General features: G+C 34.8%; 1 protein-coding gene across 3 annotated transcripts in view; it reads right to left on the reverse strand.

The window, feature by feature from the left end:
- Lrrtm4 (leucine rich repeat transmembrane neuronal 4) overlaps positions 1-19255 on the reverse strand; it is a 741934-nt gene extending 722679 nt beyond the window's left edge. The window contains exons 1-3 of one of the 3 annotated variants that reach the window (XM_069989098.1): positions 18948-19255; positions 18518-18600; positions 14924-16470 (exon numbers count right to left, since the gene is read on the reverse strand). In XM_069989098.1, coding sequence (XP_069845199.1) covers positions 14924-16470; positions 18518-18521 — 1551 coding nt within the window. In that variant the 5' untranslated portion in view covers positions 18522-18600; positions 18948-19255. Of the gene's footprint in view, positions 1-14923; positions 16471-18517 lie in introns of all 3 variants that reach the window. The other 2 variants (XM_069989096.1, XM_069989095.1) reach the window with 2 other exon arrangements.
- Positions 19256-19466: the final 211 nt, after the last annotated feature.

The raw sequence follows: 19466 nt of genomic DNA on the forward strand, positions 1-19466 counted from the left end.
GGTAATTTGACCACAGGAGGACTTTTGTGGTGGCTTCCTCAGGAGGCAATAAGTGGGAGTTAAATGAAGGGAGGTAAATACTGTTTGTTGAAATGCTCTTACACAAAGATGAATAACAGGAGTCAAAGGGAGGCCAGTGCAAAGATACCTGAAATGGGGATTGATGAGTAAGGGTGTTAGGTAGTTAGGAGGATATGTGAAGTCAGGGAGTGTTGATTCATAATGGGAAACACAAAGAAGTAATTAAATTGAGCAATATTCTGTTCCCCTTTAATAAATAATTGGTAATGCATTCTGCGTATATAAATGAAGGGAAGGAGTAGGTAAAGAGAGGAAGATGAGAGAGTAATTGTATGAGAGAGAGCTACCATAAGTAAAACAAACCCAGGCTACTTTCTGATTGTAAGATTTTCTGTGCACAGATGTGTTCATCCTCAATGTATTTTCTCTGATGCTACAATGAAAAAAACAAAAAACAAAAAAACCACTTGTGACAGAGACCAAATAGCTTAAAAGTATAAATACTTGCTATCTTGTGCTTGACAAGAATAGACAGCTAACATCGCCCCCCCATGCAAATAAAAAGAAATAATTTGACTATCCATGGAAATGCAATGGAATTATTACTTTAAATTGACTTAGAATATCAGAGAGTATTGATAGGATTTATTCAGATAATAAAACTATACTCTAGAAAAAAGAATAAAGAATACAGGCAAAATTTCCTTTAAAGTTGAGAGTAATTATTATGCATATTTTAATGTATAAGCCATTAGCAAATATAAAGAAGAAATTAATAAAATTATACAAAAATTAAAATAAACAATATATTTTTTCTGTATGTGTACTTCAAGGAAAACATGCAACTAATAAAACCATTTGATTTTGAATTAAAACTGTAAAGACCAATGGAGCTCACAAGCTCCTTTTGTTTCTAGCTCATTGGTCTATAGCGATTACACCAGATAAAATATGACTGGTATAGATGATAGTGAAAATATATTTATTACAGGAAACAAATTATCATACCTGTTGTATTTTCAATTAAATGAATGTTTTTTTAAGAATCTATATTTTCAATATTCTGTTTTAAGAGCAAATAAAAAAAAACTTTTTTTTAAATTGTGAAAATACCATACAGAGGGGTTACAATTACATGGGCAAGATAATGAGTACATTTCTTATCAAACATTGTAGCCTCCTCCTTTGTTTCCCCTTCCCATCCCTTCCCATCTCCCAACCCCCCCTCCTCGACCTCCCATCCCACTTCTCCTCTCCGCCTCCCCACCAAAGATGTAAAGTTCGTTTTTCGACATAAAGCCTTGTACATCTCATTGTTGCAAGGGGTCCACCTGTATCCTTATTTAAACGATTTGTTTTTGCCCTTCCCCTCCACAGTAGAACTTAGTATCCATCCTATTAAACTTAGATTTTGCAAATGTGTTGTATTCATTATAGTTTTGATAAATAAGTTTTGCTAAGACAAATTTTCTCGATGGTACAGAAATAGTATGAAATTGCAAGATATTACTTTAAGTAGAAATCTACTTATGTTGATTTAGTAAGTGAATAAGTGGAAAGATAAAGTTCAAATGTTATTTCACAAAACCAATTTCACCCCAGAAGATCTAATTATTTAATATTATTTTAATGTTTTAGCCAGTAGAACTGCAGTACATGTAAGAAATGGAAATATTTTTATTTCCATATAATTAAACTATTAAATTAATTGAGGTAATCAAATTGTACTATTTACTGATGTGTATAAATATGCACACATATTATGACCTATGTAAGAATTCTAAAGTCAAGTCAAGTTGCAGTGGCTCAAGCCTATAATTCTAGCTACTTGTGAAATGGAGATGGGGATCATAGTTAAGGCCTGCCCAGGCAAAAATATGTTCTTGAGCGGTCATTTAAACCAAGAGGGGGCCTGTTATCCTAGCTACAGGAGGCCCACAATGGCTGACTGAAGTGGCACATGCTCATCACTGGAGTACTTGTCAACTGGTAATGAAGCAAGATCCTATCTTAATAATTACCTAGGTAAAAATGGAATTAAGTCATGACTCAAGTGACAAGAGTGTCTGCCTAGCAAATATCAGGTCTTGAGCTTAGTCCTCAGTATTGTCAAGCAAAAAAATGAAAGACATAGAGAGCCTGGGGGTGGGGGGAGAGGTGGTGAAGGAAAGAAAAAAAAGACAAGAGATCTGAGAATCACAGTTCAAAGCCAACCCAAGAAGAAAAGTCCATGTGACTCTTATCTCCAATAAACTATTCAGAAAAAGGCAGGGTGGAGCTGTGGTTCAAATGGTGGAGCACTGGCCTTGAGCACAAATAGTCTCAGGGACAGCTCCAAGGCCCTGAGTTAAAGACCCTGGACCAGGAAAAAAAAAAAGATTCCTAGACTTAGGATCCATAGATATAAAATAGTGTATGCATATCTATTTTAAGGGAAAATACTAGAAAAATAAAATTTTTTATTTAAAATAAAAATTAATTGTTTTGTGTATACATATAGAATTTAGTGAACAAAGCAAGAACATTTATAAAAATCACAATATAATGAAAAACTACAGTGATGTTTAAAAGTATGATTCAGAAAACCAAACTATAGTTACTCTGTGGGCAAACATAAAATGCATAACAATGACTTCTATATACGAAACATTTACTATATTCTTGGGTAAAATGTTCTGGAATAATAATTGTAATTCTTTAGTAGGAATAACTTAGTTTCTATTTTATATTTTATATTAATGAAAATTTAGAAGAGATTTAAGAATCATCATAGAGGTCCTTCACTTCTTTAGTTAGTTCCTAGGTATTTTATTTTTTGTGGGGCTATTACAAATGTAGTTGCTTTCCTAATTTCAGCCACACTTTTCTCATTGTTGGCATACAGAAAAGCCATTGATTTTTGGGGGTTAATTTTATAACCTGCTACTTTGCCAAAGTTTTGAATCAGCTTGAGTAATTTGGGAGTGGAGTCTATGGGATTCTTTAAATACCTGTTGCAACAATGAGAAGTACAAAATGTCATGTCAAAACCAGCTTTACAATGTCGGTGTGGGGGGGGGAAGGGGGTATGATTGGGTGGGGGAGAGGGGGGAGGCTGGGAAGTGAGGTGAAGGGTAAACAAAGGAGGAGGCTGCAATGCCTGGTAAGAAATGTATGCATTATACCGCCCATGTAATTGTAACCCCTCTGTACAGTATGTTCTCAAATAAAATAAAATAAAATATAAAAAAAAAGATTCAGATGTAAACACATAAAACAACCAAATAACTTTCTAAATGTACATTTGCTAGGTGTACATTTTTGAAACTCATGATGAGAAAGTTCTATGAAAAATAGAAATCATAAAATAAACAATAATGTAAATTATTACTATTGACAACAAGGATTATTCATATGCCATCTTGCAAAATAACAAAAATATAAATCCAGAGCTGGGAAGGTGGCTCAGTGGTAGAGTGCTTGCCTTGCATGCATGAGGCCCTGGGTTCGATTCCTCAGCACCACATAAGCAAAAAGAAAAAAGCCGGAAGTGGCGCTGTGGCTCAAGTGGTAGAGCGCTAGCCTTGAGCTGAAGAGCTGAGGGATAGTGCCCAGGCCCAGAGTTCAGGCCCCACAACCGGACCCCCCCCCAAAAAAAAAAAATATATATATATATATAAATCCAAAGGTAAAATATTGTAGCTTAAAAAGTCAACTATTATATAATAAGTAATAATTTTGCATACTAAATAAAAATCTTGTACAATAAAAGTCAGAACATTTAGTAATAAAATTATATTTATTTGGAAAGATTAATAATTTTTAGAATTTTATGAGTGGAGTTTTAATAGAATATTTTTGGACGTTTTTCCTATTCTAGGAATGTATCTATGCAAAAAGGTTATAATAAATGTCTGATTTGTCATAAGAATATGAAACTTCAATGAAACATATAGAAACATATACTTACAACTTCAAATATCAGATTAATTTCCCATTACTTATCATACTCAATCTCATATAACTCTGGATGTGATAGAAGTAAAAACACCTATATTTCTTAAAAATTTCTAAAATCTTTCTCATATTAAGTTGGCTTAGCTTAACTTATAAATAACTTCACACTTTCAATAATTCAGCATTTTCTAAATGAACATTTTACATTCCCTTATTTTTTCAATTTTTAAGATTGTGAGCTAAGCAACTTTTCTAGAATAATATTCATTCATCCATTTATTAATTTTTTAAAAGGAGACAGACATTTTGGCCCATGTCAAGCAAATTTGCCAAAAAAAAAAAACCAAAAAAACCCAAAACCTAATTTGGTGTCACAGGTCAATGAGCCATGGTTACAGAAATAAATGTTCCCTAGATTCTGTCTATATAAATGTTTGAATATATTGCCATGTACAAATGGGAGGGATCTACTCCAGACTTGCCAGTGCATATGGCAAGAACCTATCTGGCTAATAACCAATGTAAAAAGGAAACTTGCAAATAGCTCAAATGATAGAATGCGTGCTTAGCAAGCATGAACCCTTGAGCCCAAAACTCAGTATGGAATAAATAATAAGAAAACAAAAAGGAAATTAATTCTGACTTTACTATGAATGACCTTGCCCTCTGGGGACAAAATGGTTGAAAAGAGTAAAGTCACTTTTAATGATTCTGTGGTTGGTTTTCTCTGTAATTCAAACTATGGTATGAACATTTATTATCTAAATTTGATCCTAAATATAGTAGGAAAATTGGTATCCAGGTGTGGCATAGGTCAGGTTTCTGCACTTCATCAACGCATATATGCTGGTTCTAGTTGCTGTAATAATGGATTTCAAATTAGAACCATAAGAGCCAGAGATACAAATGACAATTTGTTAACTACTGTACCACAGTGTCTCAAGCATAAAAGTTTATAGATAGCTTACAAAATATGTAATTGATATCCACAGGCAGAGGAGGTTGTTGTTAGCCTAATTGAAATCTAACTCAAATTATCAAGATACTAAAATAATTTTTCATCCTTGAGCCATTTGAGAGACCCAGAAAACACCCATTCACACACACACACACACACACACACACACACACACACACACACACACACAAAAGGGATGCCAAGCTCTCTGGATAAGTACCCTGTGGCCCTATAAAATTTATACTGGTACTAATTCCTTCAAGACTTGCCCTTAGGGATCTACACCTATTCACTAAGAGCACTGTGCAATGAGAAATAGATAGTAATCTGACTTTGGGACATTGCTAGACCATAATACTGAAGTGAGACTAATTTCTGAGCATCCTGTATCACTGTGATCATCCAGTATGAAGGCACATGGATAGAATTTTAGATCAAATCCATAAACTGGGTCCAACAGGTCCTTCATCCAACCCAGAATGCCAAATAGAAAACAACAGCAGCATGAAGTGGAACTCCCCATAATGAATTCTACTTTTCTAATCACACAGCAAACTGTTTGTCTTCACTAACAAAGGTAAGATTCTTCTTTTTCTCTGTTTTCCATGAATAAGGCTATTTTAAAGCACATTTACTAGTGATACTCACTCAATTGACAATGGTATCGACAATTTTTTATGGAAAACTTAGAAATATTTTTTACTTTAAAACTATATAGTCTAGAAATAGTATGTATTATTAAAATGTAATCATATATTTATATAACATTTTAGTATATATTGATTACATAATGATAATGTAATATGATATATATATTATATAATAATACATAGTGTACATAATATATAGTATATAAAGTTCAGTTAACCCAGTGCTGGTGGCTTATGCCTGTAATCCTAGCTTCTCAAGAGGCTGAGATCTGAGGATCACAGTTCAAAGCCAGCCCAGGCAGGAAACTCCATGAGACTCTTATCTCTTATGAACTACTCAGAATAACCCAGAAGGGACACTGACTCATGTGGTAGAGTACTGACCTTGAGCACAGAGAGATACAGGGACAGATCCTAGGCCCTGAGTACAAGCCCCAGAACCGGCAAATGTAAAGAAGAAAGAAAGAAAGAAAAGAAAGAAAGAAAGAAAGAAAGAAAGAAAGAAAGAAAGAAAGAAAGAAAGAAAGAAAGAAAGAAAGAAAGAAGAAAGAGAGAGAAAAGTCTAATTATATAATATAGAATTCCCTTGTAACTATCTTTTGCACACACACATGCACATATATATATATATATATATATCACAGAAATATCAAGTCTTCTTGAAATTATTGATCAAGTTATTTTGCCTAATAAACAATCTATAAATAGTTGAAAACTCCTGTATGTGATATAATTATTTGTGGAATTATAATTGCTTATACTCTAAAGAAAACAAACTGAAATGTAGTATCTGATAATATTGGGAATATATGTTGTTTCTGCAACCCATAGAAAGGTGAATAAATTGTTCAGCCAAGAGAATAATTTAGAAATAATGGTATAAATAATTACATATTACCATCTCTGGACAGGGACCGAACATTTAGGTTTATTATTTTCTTTAGTAAAAATGTAACCACATATTTGATTCTACATTTGAAAATATTATAAGCATTATTATAACTAATAACAGCAATGAAAATAATACAGCAGCAGTGCATTTTGCATCTTTCAGTAGACAGTACGATTTATAATCATTTTTATTTACACTGAAGTTCTTATCAAGAACTTCAGAGTGGTTTTCCAATAGCACACATTAATCATTTCAGCAAGTTACTTGGAAAGTTATTATCCCAGTTCAATAGATAGAAAAATTATATCACAGAAAGGTCAGATATATATTTACTTGTCCAATCGTAGAGAAGTGAAATAAGTCAGTTTCAAGTCTAAGACCTCTTTTTCACCCTTTGATCTAACCACTGGACCTATACAATATGGGTCCATGTTGTGGTTTGGCCATCAACCTAAGGTACTTCAAAGCTGCCCCCTCTGCTATTACTTTTGAAGATCTATAAACATAGAAGAGTATATCAAGTTTTCATCTACCGTCACCGTACTAAAATGACTCAGACATAACTATATTTCTCCATTTTCCATGCTGTTTTAGACCTACTTGTCAATGATTGGTGTTAATTTAAAAATGTAAATTTCACTATCAAAACATTTGATAGATGAATGCATCAAAAATCTAACTTATGATGCAATAAACAAAGCAACCTTCATAGGAGTTCACTGGAACATAAATTCATTTAGTACACTTATTAAATTAGAAAATAAACTTCTAATAATTCTTAACTCTTCAAAATGTATCTCTCTAGAAGCAAATGCAGGATTCAAGGATCAAATATAAAACAGATACCCAAAATCATTTGTTTGTTATTTAGTGGAGTTGATTTTTCACTTCTTTATCCAATGACATTTGATTTTAAAATGAAGCAGCTAAATAAAACTTGGGACTTCTTTAACAACAACAACAGCAAAAGTACAATAAATATGAACTAAGTAGCATTGCCTTTCCAAATAAAATATTCTTAGTCATGGATTTCACTTTTGTGCTCTGAAAATCCACCCCTTCTTCAACAAAAGCAATTCATATGTTCTAAGATACATGTTTTAGCTTACTTAGAGCCTAAAAAAATAGTTTTCTTAAATAATGTAGCTTGACATATGAAAAACTGAAAACGATAAAGTGTGTCCAATATTATGAAGTCATAGTTATTGTCTACTTGACTTTTAATGTATGCTTAAATATTTACTATAAATTAGCTTATTCTAACACAAGACTTTGATCTTAAAAAAAGCAAAAAACAGACAAACAAACAACAACAACAAAAAACAGGGCACTGGTGGCTCACGCCTGTAATCCTAACTACTCAGCACGCTGAGATCTGAGGATCATGGTTCAAAGCCAGACCGGGCAGGAAACGCCATGAGACTTTTTTTTTTTTTCTTTTTGTGGGTCATGGGGTTTGAACTCTGGGCTTGGGTGCTGTCCCTCAGCTCTTCAGCTCAAGGCAAGCGCTCTACCGCTTGAGCCACAGCACCATTCTAGTTTTCTAGTGGTTTATTGGAGATAGAGTCTCTTGGTCTTTCCTGCCCAGGCTGGCTTTGAACCGCTATCCTCAGATCTCAGCCTCCCAAGTAGCTAGGATTGCAGGCGTGAATCACCCTGGCGCCCAGCTCCTTGAGACTCTTATCTCCAATAAATCACTAGAAAACTGGAAGTGGTGCTGTGGCTGAAGCGGCAGAGCACTCACCTTGAGCTGAAGAGTGCAGGGAAAGGACCCAGGCCCAGAATTCAAGCCTCACGACTGTCATAAATAAATAAATAAATAAGATGACATTTACTGAGAGATTAAGGATTACCTGTTTACCTCTCTCTCTCTGAAGACTGTACATTTCAGTGAAAGATGAGAAATTGACATAAAATAGAAAGAGACTGTTATAAACAAACCAAAGTTCAGAAAAGCAACAATGCTATTTCTATAATTTCATTTTTTAAATCTTCTTAGAATGTTTGCTTTGAATATAAATCACATATACTGGGAAAATTAATACAAAACACTTAAAAGTGAAGTATTTATTAACTACTACCTGTCTATAATATAATTGTATAATTGTCAATATTTAGAAATTGTTGTATGCCATATATGGATGTTTTATCACACATGACTTTAATTACATAATAATTCAAAATGACTTTGCAGGTTTTGTTCACAATAACATTTATTTACGATTAAATGATAGAATATTTCAAGTCTATATATGAATAATCATATTACCAAAAATTACTTTATTCACTGACTGATTGATGATTTCATATCCAGACTTCAACTTCTATTTTCCTTTCCATCATGATTCTTTTTGTATTTTACAAAAGGATATTCTGATTTTTTTAATGCATTCTCACTGTTTAATCCATCTTTTCTGAAATGTTTATTAGTTTTGTTTTAATTACATTTCCAGTGCTCATATTTTTAAATATTACAATCTATGCGATGACATATATCATTTGTATTTCCTAGGATGGATTTCCCATAGATATATTTTCTTAGAACTTCTTTTCTCTTGACAAGAAAGGCCTGATTTTAAAACTCTCCAATAGGAGTTCAAAGACATAGTATTGTACAAAAGTATCTAGCAGTTTCAAGCTGGTATCATTTAGAACCTGGTGATTTTGTTACTACAAGAAGTACTGTGCTTTTTCTCAGCTTTCCCCAACTTATAGTTAAAATTTTAATGGCTGACAGAATACATGAAAAAAATGGTTCCATAATTTCCCTTTACTCAAGAATACTGAGATTTTATTAAACTGATTCAGTGAATGATGATTCTTCTGGTACTATAAGAAGCAGTCTTAATTTAAAAAAATTCAAAATCACTTCATGGTTTTCACTGCTCAAAAGACATACTAATTTTTCATCATGCCAGTATCTAGTGACATACAAGTTACCCTTGTTTCGCTTTTTAATTTTGTGAATTGTGAAACTCTCAGAGACATGAAAATTCTGAGTAGTCACCACATCAGTGATACCACTGCTGAGAAACTTCTAAAGCATAAAACTATCTATAAATGCAATTCTTAGGAAGATCTAGGGATGATTAGATTTTATGGAATGTAGAGATGCACAAAAATGAAAAATTCTGGAACCATGTGGAAATTACCACGTTTTTTCAAATGCTATGTATTTTATGACCTTAGTCAGATTCCTCAGCTTAGGGTCTTAGCATGCAGACAAGGATTCAACCTTTGTCTATGAGATTCTAATTCCAGCTAGTTCAAGATAAAAGAATTGAACTATTTTTAGTTTAAAAGGCTTTCCTAAATTACTCATGTCAGGACTTTCTGTCAGCTGTCATTCTTCACCTCTACCATTTGCAAATTCTAATGAGAACCTATTCATAAAAAAAGAAAAAAATTATTCTGATCAAATTCAGACACTTGACTTTAAAAAAAAGTGCATTCTTAAGTGCTTTTGAAATAGGTACTTGGCAGAGTTTAAAATTTGTGTGTGCCTGCCCGATTACATGCTCATGCATGTTGATAGTGTGTTAGGTTTTCCCCTAAAACAGGGAGAAACAACTACACATTTTAATAAGTCAAGTTCTTTCTTTTCAAATTGCCTAAGGAGTAAAAATAGTTCTACTCTTATTCCATATCTTATGAAACTTTTTATTTTTTACTTGTGAAAACGGCAATAGAATTATGATATAATTTTTAATATGGATTCAGTTTTAAGTTGGTAAATACGATGCTAGCTGAATGGAATGATTAGCACAAAGTGACCCCAAAATGGCCCTGTCTTGTATATATAAAGATATGTGCCTACCATAAATTCTCATCTTAGAAAAATGCTAGAAGATGTAAGTGTGAGATGATTTAAGATAATATATATATGCAATATACGTGAATAATATTCCTAACAAATCATTGAAATTCCAGCATAGGTTTTTTTCAATAATATTGTAAATATTTAAAATTGTCATAAGTTACAGTAATGAAAATTTATTTTTCTATCGGTTATTGATGACTCACACCTGGCATTCTAGATAATCAGGAGGGTGAGATCTGAAGATACTGGTTCAGAGCCAGCAGGAGACAAACAAATCTTTAAGCCTCTTTCTAATTAACCATAAAAAAGCTGGAAGTGGCACCATGACTCAAGTGGTAGAGTGCCAGCAATTCAATGAAAAAGCTAAAAGACAACACCCAAGACCTGAGTTCAAACCCCAGGCCTCAATACCAGTACAAGAAAATAAAAAGGTATTTTTATTTTTTTCTTTCTATTCACATACATAGAAGTTTTTGTAATAGGCAAGGTAGAATTGTAAGTACAAATTTTATTGTGACACAGTAATCAGAAAAACAAAATATATTTCTTATAAATTTATACTGGTAAAATGTTTATAATAGTCAATGATGCTCTTCCCTTAGTATCCTCTACCATTATACATTCTATTTTTGTTGTTGTTGTTGTTCCTTAGAAATCCATTCAGCAAAAAGCAAATATCAACTCCTATTGGTTCAAAAACAGACCTCTGTCAGCAATTTGACCCTAGATTGATACTTTTGCTTTATAAATATGAATTGAAAGAAATGGTCCATACCACCCACTTTACAGCAGTGAAATACTAGGAGCTCAAACAGACAACAAATATGTTCTTGCATTTCAAAATATTTATTTACAATATATATTTAAAATATTTGTCTACATCATCATTGACACTGCCATTTTCTTATCACTTCACTGTTAGAATTATGGGATCTTTAAGCATTAGATATCAGTTCATGAACATTTTAAATATTTGATATAGAGACTCTGTTTTAATGTTTCATCAATTGCACATTTTTAAATAAAAGGTAAACAATAACTGGCCTTTTTATTTTCAGTTGAACAAACAAATCCTACAAAAAAAAGGATTGGAAACTTTGTTCTTTAAAGTATGTAAGAATAATTAATGCTGTAAGTTTTCCCAAATTGTTTTCTAAAATAAATGCCATTTTATAATACTATCTTAGTAAGTTTTAGGCAAAGATGTATCTTGTAAGGTTTAAATTCTCTTTTCTGGGTACTTATTAAAGACAAATTAAATGATTCAGTTCAATCAAGCCCACTGATCCACTCTAAGTATAATGATTGAGATGTATGCATATGTCCTACTGTTCCATTAATCATATTAATCATTCATAACTATCTACTCCTCTTTTATAGATATGAGAAATCTTTACTCTCTATGTCATTATAATATGCTCCACCAATTTATTACTATGCCAGGGATACATGGACTTTTCAAAATTAAAACATGCAAAGTTCAGTGCTAAAATGATTGAATTTCAAAATCTGTGTGTTATATGTGCACAGTAACTCACAGATGTCACCCAAATGAGGAATATTAATTTTTTGATTTACTCTGAAAAAAAAAACAGTCTAACTGAGCAGTTTAACTATTCTTAGCTACTAAATATATACTTAGTTGAAAAGTGGAAAATTCAATTTAATTATTTTTTTCTGTAAGGCACTCTGAGAAATTAACATTTGTAACTATATTTTTCTAGTAAAATATTTATGGCTTTATTACATAGAATTTGTCATTTTAAATAAAATAACAATACCTCACAAACTTGGTACAATAAATATATCAATGATCCTCTAGTTTTAAATTATTGACATTCAAGAGTTATGGAAAATACAAACAGTCTCAAATTGAACACAAATGTAATCTTTCAAAAATTCCAGAAAACCTGGGAAAAGCATTCCAACTCTTTACTGTATATGGTAGAGAATTTTCTCCAAAGAAATATTTATCAACAGGAGAGTTGAATTCTGGGTGACAAAGAATTAAAAAGAAATTTGGATTTCCCTAATAATTTCTTCAACTTTCTTTCCTCAATTTTTTGTATCTATCTATAACCTTTTATAATGTTGGTAGTAGCTATATAAACGGTTTTGCTTTGTTTTTGTTGTTGTTTTGTTTTGTCGGTCATGGGGCTTGAACTCAGCTCAAGGTTAGTGCTCTACCACTTGAGCCACAGCACTACTGCCAGTTTTCTGAGTGGTTTATTGGAGATAAGAGTCTCATTTCCTGCCCAGGCTGGCTTTGAACCACGATCCTCAGATCTCAGCCTTCTGAGTAGCTAGCATTAAAGCGTGAGCCACCACTGCCCAGGGTATATAAACTATTTTTATGTGTATATGTTCCAAGAAAAGTTAATGTTCCTTTCGATGTAGCTTTATTGCATCTCCTTATGTTTCTAAATGGAGGCAATATTAAGAGTCCAGCCAACCATTTTTTTTTGGGGGGGGAAGAAGGGGGACATGAAGATATTCAATAATTTTTTCATTGTTTAATCCCTTACCAACATATTTATTCTGAACAAGACAAGTACAATTTCATAACAACATATATATTTAACACATGAGATTAGACTGTCTTTTTAAACACATTTTTAGAGGATAAAACAACTTCATTTTAAGTCTACTATGGTGATGCCTAAAGTTTTGGGGGAAAAAATATAAGAGTATGAGCTGTATAATATCTCCAGGAAAGTTCTAAAACACATGATCTCAATTCCAAACTCTTTGATAATCTTTTTCTTTTTCTTTCCTTTTTGTTTTGATTCTTATAAGTAAAATCCCATTCCATTCCAGAATGCAAGAGAAACCAAACAGATGAGCCTAGATGCTACTTCTGTTTTCATGCTGCAAGGCTTTTAAAGGATAACAAAATATATAGAGAACCCAGAATACAATAGGATAAATTTACATAACTTACATTCACATATATCATAGAAGAGGGCCTGTAAGAAAAACATCAAGCTTTGTCACACTTTTATGATAAACTTTTATTCTGTTTAATTTTTAAGGGCAGTTGCTTATACAAGTTTCTTTCTGGGATTTATTTTCTGAGAGTATGCCTCTTATTTTCATAAATACACAAAAATAGAGGAAAAGGAACTTTATAAAGGACAGTTCAATAGTCCAGTTGTACTTAGTTGGAGATTATTTTAAATTCAGTGCTTTGTCTGAAAAAAATTTCATTAGCATCTGCATTTTGGATTATGGAAAAGTTGGAGTACAAATTATCAAAGAGCAAATAATATTTTCCAACTGTTATAAGTAGCATTAGAAAGGGCAAGGTGTTTAAATGCTCATTAAAACTTTTTTTAAAAAAGGAATTTGTCTAAATTCAGATACTGAAAGCACATATTGCCAGAATACAGTCTGTCTTGGATACTTAATTCTAGCAACAAGGCCTTCGTAGTCACAGTCTTTTCACATTCTGATCAATTTCACTAAGGAAAGAATAAATCACATCTGGTATTACCCATTGACAAGTTTGACATTTGTGACTATTTTTCTACTTATTAACATGTTCTTATGCTTTTAAAGTAAACGACCAGAAACTGAGCCCAAACATATTCTCATATAAACAAAAAGTGTACAACATGAAACACATACCTCCATCGGAGGCTATTACAGAAAGGGAGAATACCCAGAATAAACCTTACTCTTTTTATTTATAAATATTGAATTGCTTCATTGTAGAAAATGTTAATAAGAATACATGTCATTTCTTTTGTGGATGCCAGTAAAATGACAAATAGTCCTGTTACTCCTGTCATTACATTACTGCTAATCCATCCACAGGATCCTGGCCTCATACAAGTTGCCAGGGATGTATCTAAAGCAGAGAATTTAAGTTTAATTCTAACTATACACAAATACACATCACTTAGAATGCTCTTGAGGAATGCTCTCATTAATTGGAAAAAATATACAATGAAGAAAGGAAGATTAAAGAACCCTACATTTTTTTAAAAAAATTAAAAATAAATAAAAATAAATTGACACAATTCCCCAGGAAGTCTCACATATTCTCTCTGCTGATATAGCTAAATACCAAGTGACAGGACTGTGGAATCCTTACTGCATGCTCTCACTCAAAATTAAAAAACAAATAAAACAAAAAAAAATCAACCCTTGGGTAGATTGCTCTTTGGTTTAAATCTTTGTTACCTTCTGAAATTTTGGTAAACTCATTTATTTTCTTCAAATTATACTGGCTCCTCATTTCTTTCTTTCTTTCTTTTTTTTTTCTCCATTGACAAAAGTCAAACACCAAGAACCAGGCATAAGCTTCAGAATGGAAAAGGAGTTTTGTTTATGTGTATATGTGATTTAACGTCCAACCCCTGTATACAAACTCTTAAAAAAAAAAAAAAGCAAGTGTTTTAACATCGTGCTTTATTCCAACTTAATCTCATCCTTGAACGAACTTCCTTCAATATTCAACCATTAAAACAAAAGCAGTCAATTTCCTGGTGGTTGTAATTTAATTAAGTAACCTTTCACACTGAGCAAAACCCAAAAGCAAAGGGTCATTAATCTTTCTAGTGATTAGAGACACCTCTAGGGCTTCAAACATTTACCTCTCCTTCCCCGCAGTAGATACGCTTTTAGAGGATCATGGTTCATACCTCACATTCCCTGGAGCCAGAGATGGTATATGTGCAGGGCCCAGATCCATTAACCGATATATCCATGGTCTCAGAGTTTGTAGGCTTGTAGTCCACATAATACTCCTGTAAAGGGGAATTCATTTGTCTCTCAGACTCTCTGGCCTTTTTCCGCCGCCTCTTCATAAGAGAATGTTGTTGAAGTTGTTTCATGCTGGCGGGATAGCGTTTCCAAGACACATAGATTACCAAGAGGATCATGGCCACCGAGAGAAACAGAGCCACACTCCCTGCAATAATTTTGTGAAAGGAAACATGCTCATATTCTTGCTCTGCGCCAGGAATCTGAAACCCCGGGGAAGGGCTTGCTGTATCAAGGGTGGATTGGGTGGTATCAGGCTTGAAGAGGGTGGGTTTGGGGAGAAACAGAGGCTTCTGGGGAGTTTGAGGGACCAGATGTGATCTTTCCGTGTTAACCACCTGGACTTCAGAACAGATGTTGTATGTTTCCACTGCATCGCTCACCTTTTCCCCTTGGATGTGCTTAGGTCCAGCACAGATCATGGTGCTTTCCTTATTTCCTTTGAAGTTCTTGAGCCAATAAAACAGTGGACAAATGCTCCGACTGCATTCCCACATATTTCCAGACAAAGTAATGGATATTAGTGAGATCCATGCATTGACAGTTTCCTGGGAGATGTTGGTCAGCTTGTTGGAATCCAAATTCAGTTTTTGCAAGTTGGGTAGGCATTTAAATGTGCCTGGTTCAATGCCTTGGATGTCATTCCCTGATAAATCCAAGTTGTGTAAGGAACTCCAAGTCCAGGTCAGGCCTTGGCTGATGGAGCGAATCCGGTTCCACTGTAAGTAGATGGAACGGAGGTTGAAGAGACGTGGAAAATGAGCAAAGTTGATCTTGGAAAACTGGTTGTGTTCCAAGTGAAGCTCTTTCAATTTCAAAAGGCCAGCAAAAGCATTGCGTGACAAGCTTCTAAGACGATTGTAACCCAAATCCAGAAAGTCAAGATTTCGGCAGTCCTGAAAAACTCTTATGGGCACAGTCTTTAGGGAGTTAGATCTCAAATGTAAAATGATGAGCTTCCGCAGGCCTTTAAATTGTTCCGATTGCAAAGTCTGAAGTTTATTGTAAGAGAGGTCCAGATTACGGAGATTGGGAACTGGGTGAAATGTTTTATTGTGCAGATAGGTAATTTTGTTGGAGCTGAGAATTAATTCTTTCAGTCTACGGATCCCTTGAAAGGCATCTTCATCCACGGAGCTAATATAATTATGGTCAAGATAAAGCCATATAAGCTGGTTAAGGCCAGCAAACTGATTGGCTTTGAGCTTCTGAATGCTATTGAACCTTAATGATAAGCCTTGGGACCCTCCGGAAATGTTCTCTGGGATATCTGCAAAAGCGTGAGACTCACAGTACACAATTTTCCCATCACACCTGCAGTTTTTTGGGCAAGCTCTCTGAGCTCCCGTGAGCATAAAAAGCAGCAGGGTCGGAAGTAGCACCAGAACCACACTCATGCCTTTCAGCTGCGTAATTAAATGGAAACCTACAATATTAAAAAGAAGACAAATGCACATTGTGAAGCTGTTAAAATACGTCACCATCAGCCTCCCCAAAGCAAGGCATGAGGATTGTCTAGAGTAGTAATGGAGCATTTGATTTAAGAACACATGTAATATTGAGAGAGTTATTTTCCTATTTAGGTTTAATTCTTTCCTCTTGGATATTCTATTCACCAGAGAGAGAGAGAGAGAGAGAGAGAGAGAGAGAGAGAGAGAGAGAGAGAGAGAGAGAGAGAGAGAGAGAGAGAGAGAGAGAGAGAGAGAGACAGAGACAGAGACAGAGACAGAGACAGAGACAGAGACAGAGACAGAGACACAGAGACAGAGAGACAGAGAGAGAGAGAGAGAGAGAGAGAGAGAGAGAGAGAGAGAGAGAGAGAGAGAGCTCCTATCCGACTTTCGAGAGTTCCCGTGTGTATCTCACCACTGAGAGGCAACAACCAACCCTTTCTTTTCACAGAATGCTAACATTTTAGTAATAATGATATTTGGCTAGTTACTGTGATGAGCAACAGTATTAAAAGGAAGTCTGCTACATCTTCCAGTAAGAGGAAAATTGAGACTTAATAGATGGAGACTGGTACATCTTTCCTAGTTGAGTAAACGGGCTATGATTTAGCAAAAGAGCTTTAGGAGACTGTCAGGGTAATTCAGGTCTATCATGCCTGGATTTGTATACTTCTTGTACAGTGCAAGGGCAGTATGGGAGCTTGGAAAAGTGTCATGGGGAACAGTAGCGGCAATTTGGGAGGCATGGGAAGAAGACTAATAATAGTTTGAGTTACCCTTGATATGCTAATAAGCATATATGATTACATACTGTGGCTCTTTCCCCAGTGAAACATAAGCTATGCATTAGAACCATCCCAATCAGAGAGAATACAGCACAGTTAAGATTGCAAAATCCTTCTGAAAAATTTATATGGAATAAACAAACAAACAAACATGTATTTGTTAGTTTGCGGCTGATTTCCATATACTTGGTTTTTGCAAATTGGAAGTACAAGCAGGGAAAGGAAATATCAGACTTTAACTGGCCTCCATTGGGACCTACTCAGATTTCTGACACTGACTTTTGTTTTTCTTTTTTTTTTTCTTTTTCCTCTTCTTCCTCCATTAACTTCAGAAAGCCCGCAAAGTTGCAATCTCCTGGCTCTTAGGCTGCATTTCCAAATCATTGCATGTTATGGGGCTTCTTCCCTCTATCCTAAAGAAATCTGTTATTTCTTAACCATAGGAAAGAAAAAAAAATACCATGTGCTGCCGATTCCTTGTATTTCTTTCAGATTCATATTTTTAACCAAGAGGCAATCTGCCAAACGTTTAATTTAAAAAAGCCTCATTCTTCTCAGTTAAGTTTTTTTTTAAGGTTTATTTATTTAAAACTCGATCTTGCTCTCTGTCCTCCGGCCAACCTCAGACTCATTGAAATACATTCCAGATCTCCCAGACAGGAGAAAGGGGGGCTGGGGGGAGGGGGGCAGATAGCCAGTCGCACTTGAAAAATAAGACTGGCAAATGACTGCTGGAAATTTGGGAGCCGTGCATCGGAGACAGCATTAAAGATTAAACAAGCCCTTGCACAACCTCTGATTAAAGTAGGGACCCCACCCCTACACACACGGAGCAAAGTGGTAACAACGATCTCTTCGGCAACCAGAAATACAAGCCTGGCTAATATTATCAAGAAACACAAGCAAACGCATTATTTATCTCATGCTCAATTCCCAAGCTGTGGATGTGCAGACGGTAGAGACAGTCTTGAAGAGATTTCTCTAGAGTCTGTTTAAGTCTATGTTATGCATTTATGGATTTAAAAAAAAAGCTACAAAAAGGAAAATGAGCTATTAAAAACAAAACAAACAAACAAACAAAAAACAGTAACAAGTCTACTGAGTTCACTGACAAACTCAAAGGCTGCTGCTTTTTGACTGTTTCCTTGTCTTTTTAGCAGCTAATGCCATGGCTGAGAATAGAAAAAGGCAAGCCGATCGGCTTGGCTAAAAAGGTAACAACAAAAAGTTCACTTACCCATTCTTTGTCATTCGAAAACGTTTTCCAACCCTTTCTCAGCTTTCTTCTTATTTGGTCTCTGGTGCGGAAACCTCCATCACCTTCATGACACAGTGCGGCTGTCATTCACAACATTCTGATCCCACATGTGAGCTAGTAGCCCCATACAAACTTCCCCGGAGAGGACAGGCAAAAAAAAAATTAAATATATATATACACACATATGTTTAAAAAATCAGCAGGGGTGGGATGGAGGGGCAGGGAGAAGGAAGCCGTGGGGGGTGGGGGGGGGGAGGGGGGAGGGCTTCTAGGCTCTGAGGACCATTGTGTAATTCACCAGAGACCCATCAGCAGTAATTGGCAATCTGTGCAGAAGAGCTACAGCTCATCTCGGTGGTAACCAACTTCTCTGTGAAAAGAGAGGAAAAAAAGGAAATCTTCAGAATACCTGACATTCCTTCTTGTGCTGGCTTTTGCCATTCCAGATAAAGCAATTCATCCTCTGGATTTTCAATTCTTGAAGCCAGTAGGCCTCCTGTGCTGTAGGAGACCCCAGTTTAAAAGCTATGCAGGCTAGGTTTATCCATTTAGCTGGTCAGGTTTAAAGTGTTTTGTAGCTGTGCTGAGAGGCAGCCCTTGTCTAATTCAGAAGGCTTTCCAGAGACTGATGATGCTCAGAGCTTGTTGGTGCTAATGCTTGAGTTTGTGATACACTGAGTGCCCTCCGCTGGAGAAAACAGATTGCACATTAAAGACGGGAACAAGTGAGCTTGTCAGTGGTGTGCAGCCTTCCCTTGCTCAGAAAGGGAAATTAAAGGCACAGGATCACTTTTATTTTTCTCTCCCCAATAATATAAATCATCAATGCTTTATGCTAAAGAGTTCTTCCTTTCAACAGAAAATGCTGTGTAAAATACTGCTTCTGTAAATACAACATGATTAATAATTGTAAAGAGTTGCCTTGACC

The sequence above is a fragment of the Dipodomys merriami genome, unplaced genomic scaffold, assembly GCF_024711535.1.
Source record: "Dipodomys merriami isolate MVZ:Mamm:240054 unplaced genomic scaffold, mDipMer1.0.p SCAF_37, whole genome shotgun sequence".
NCBI lineage: Eukaryota > Metazoa > Chordata > Mammalia > Rodentia > Heteromyidae > Dipodomys > Dipodomys merriami.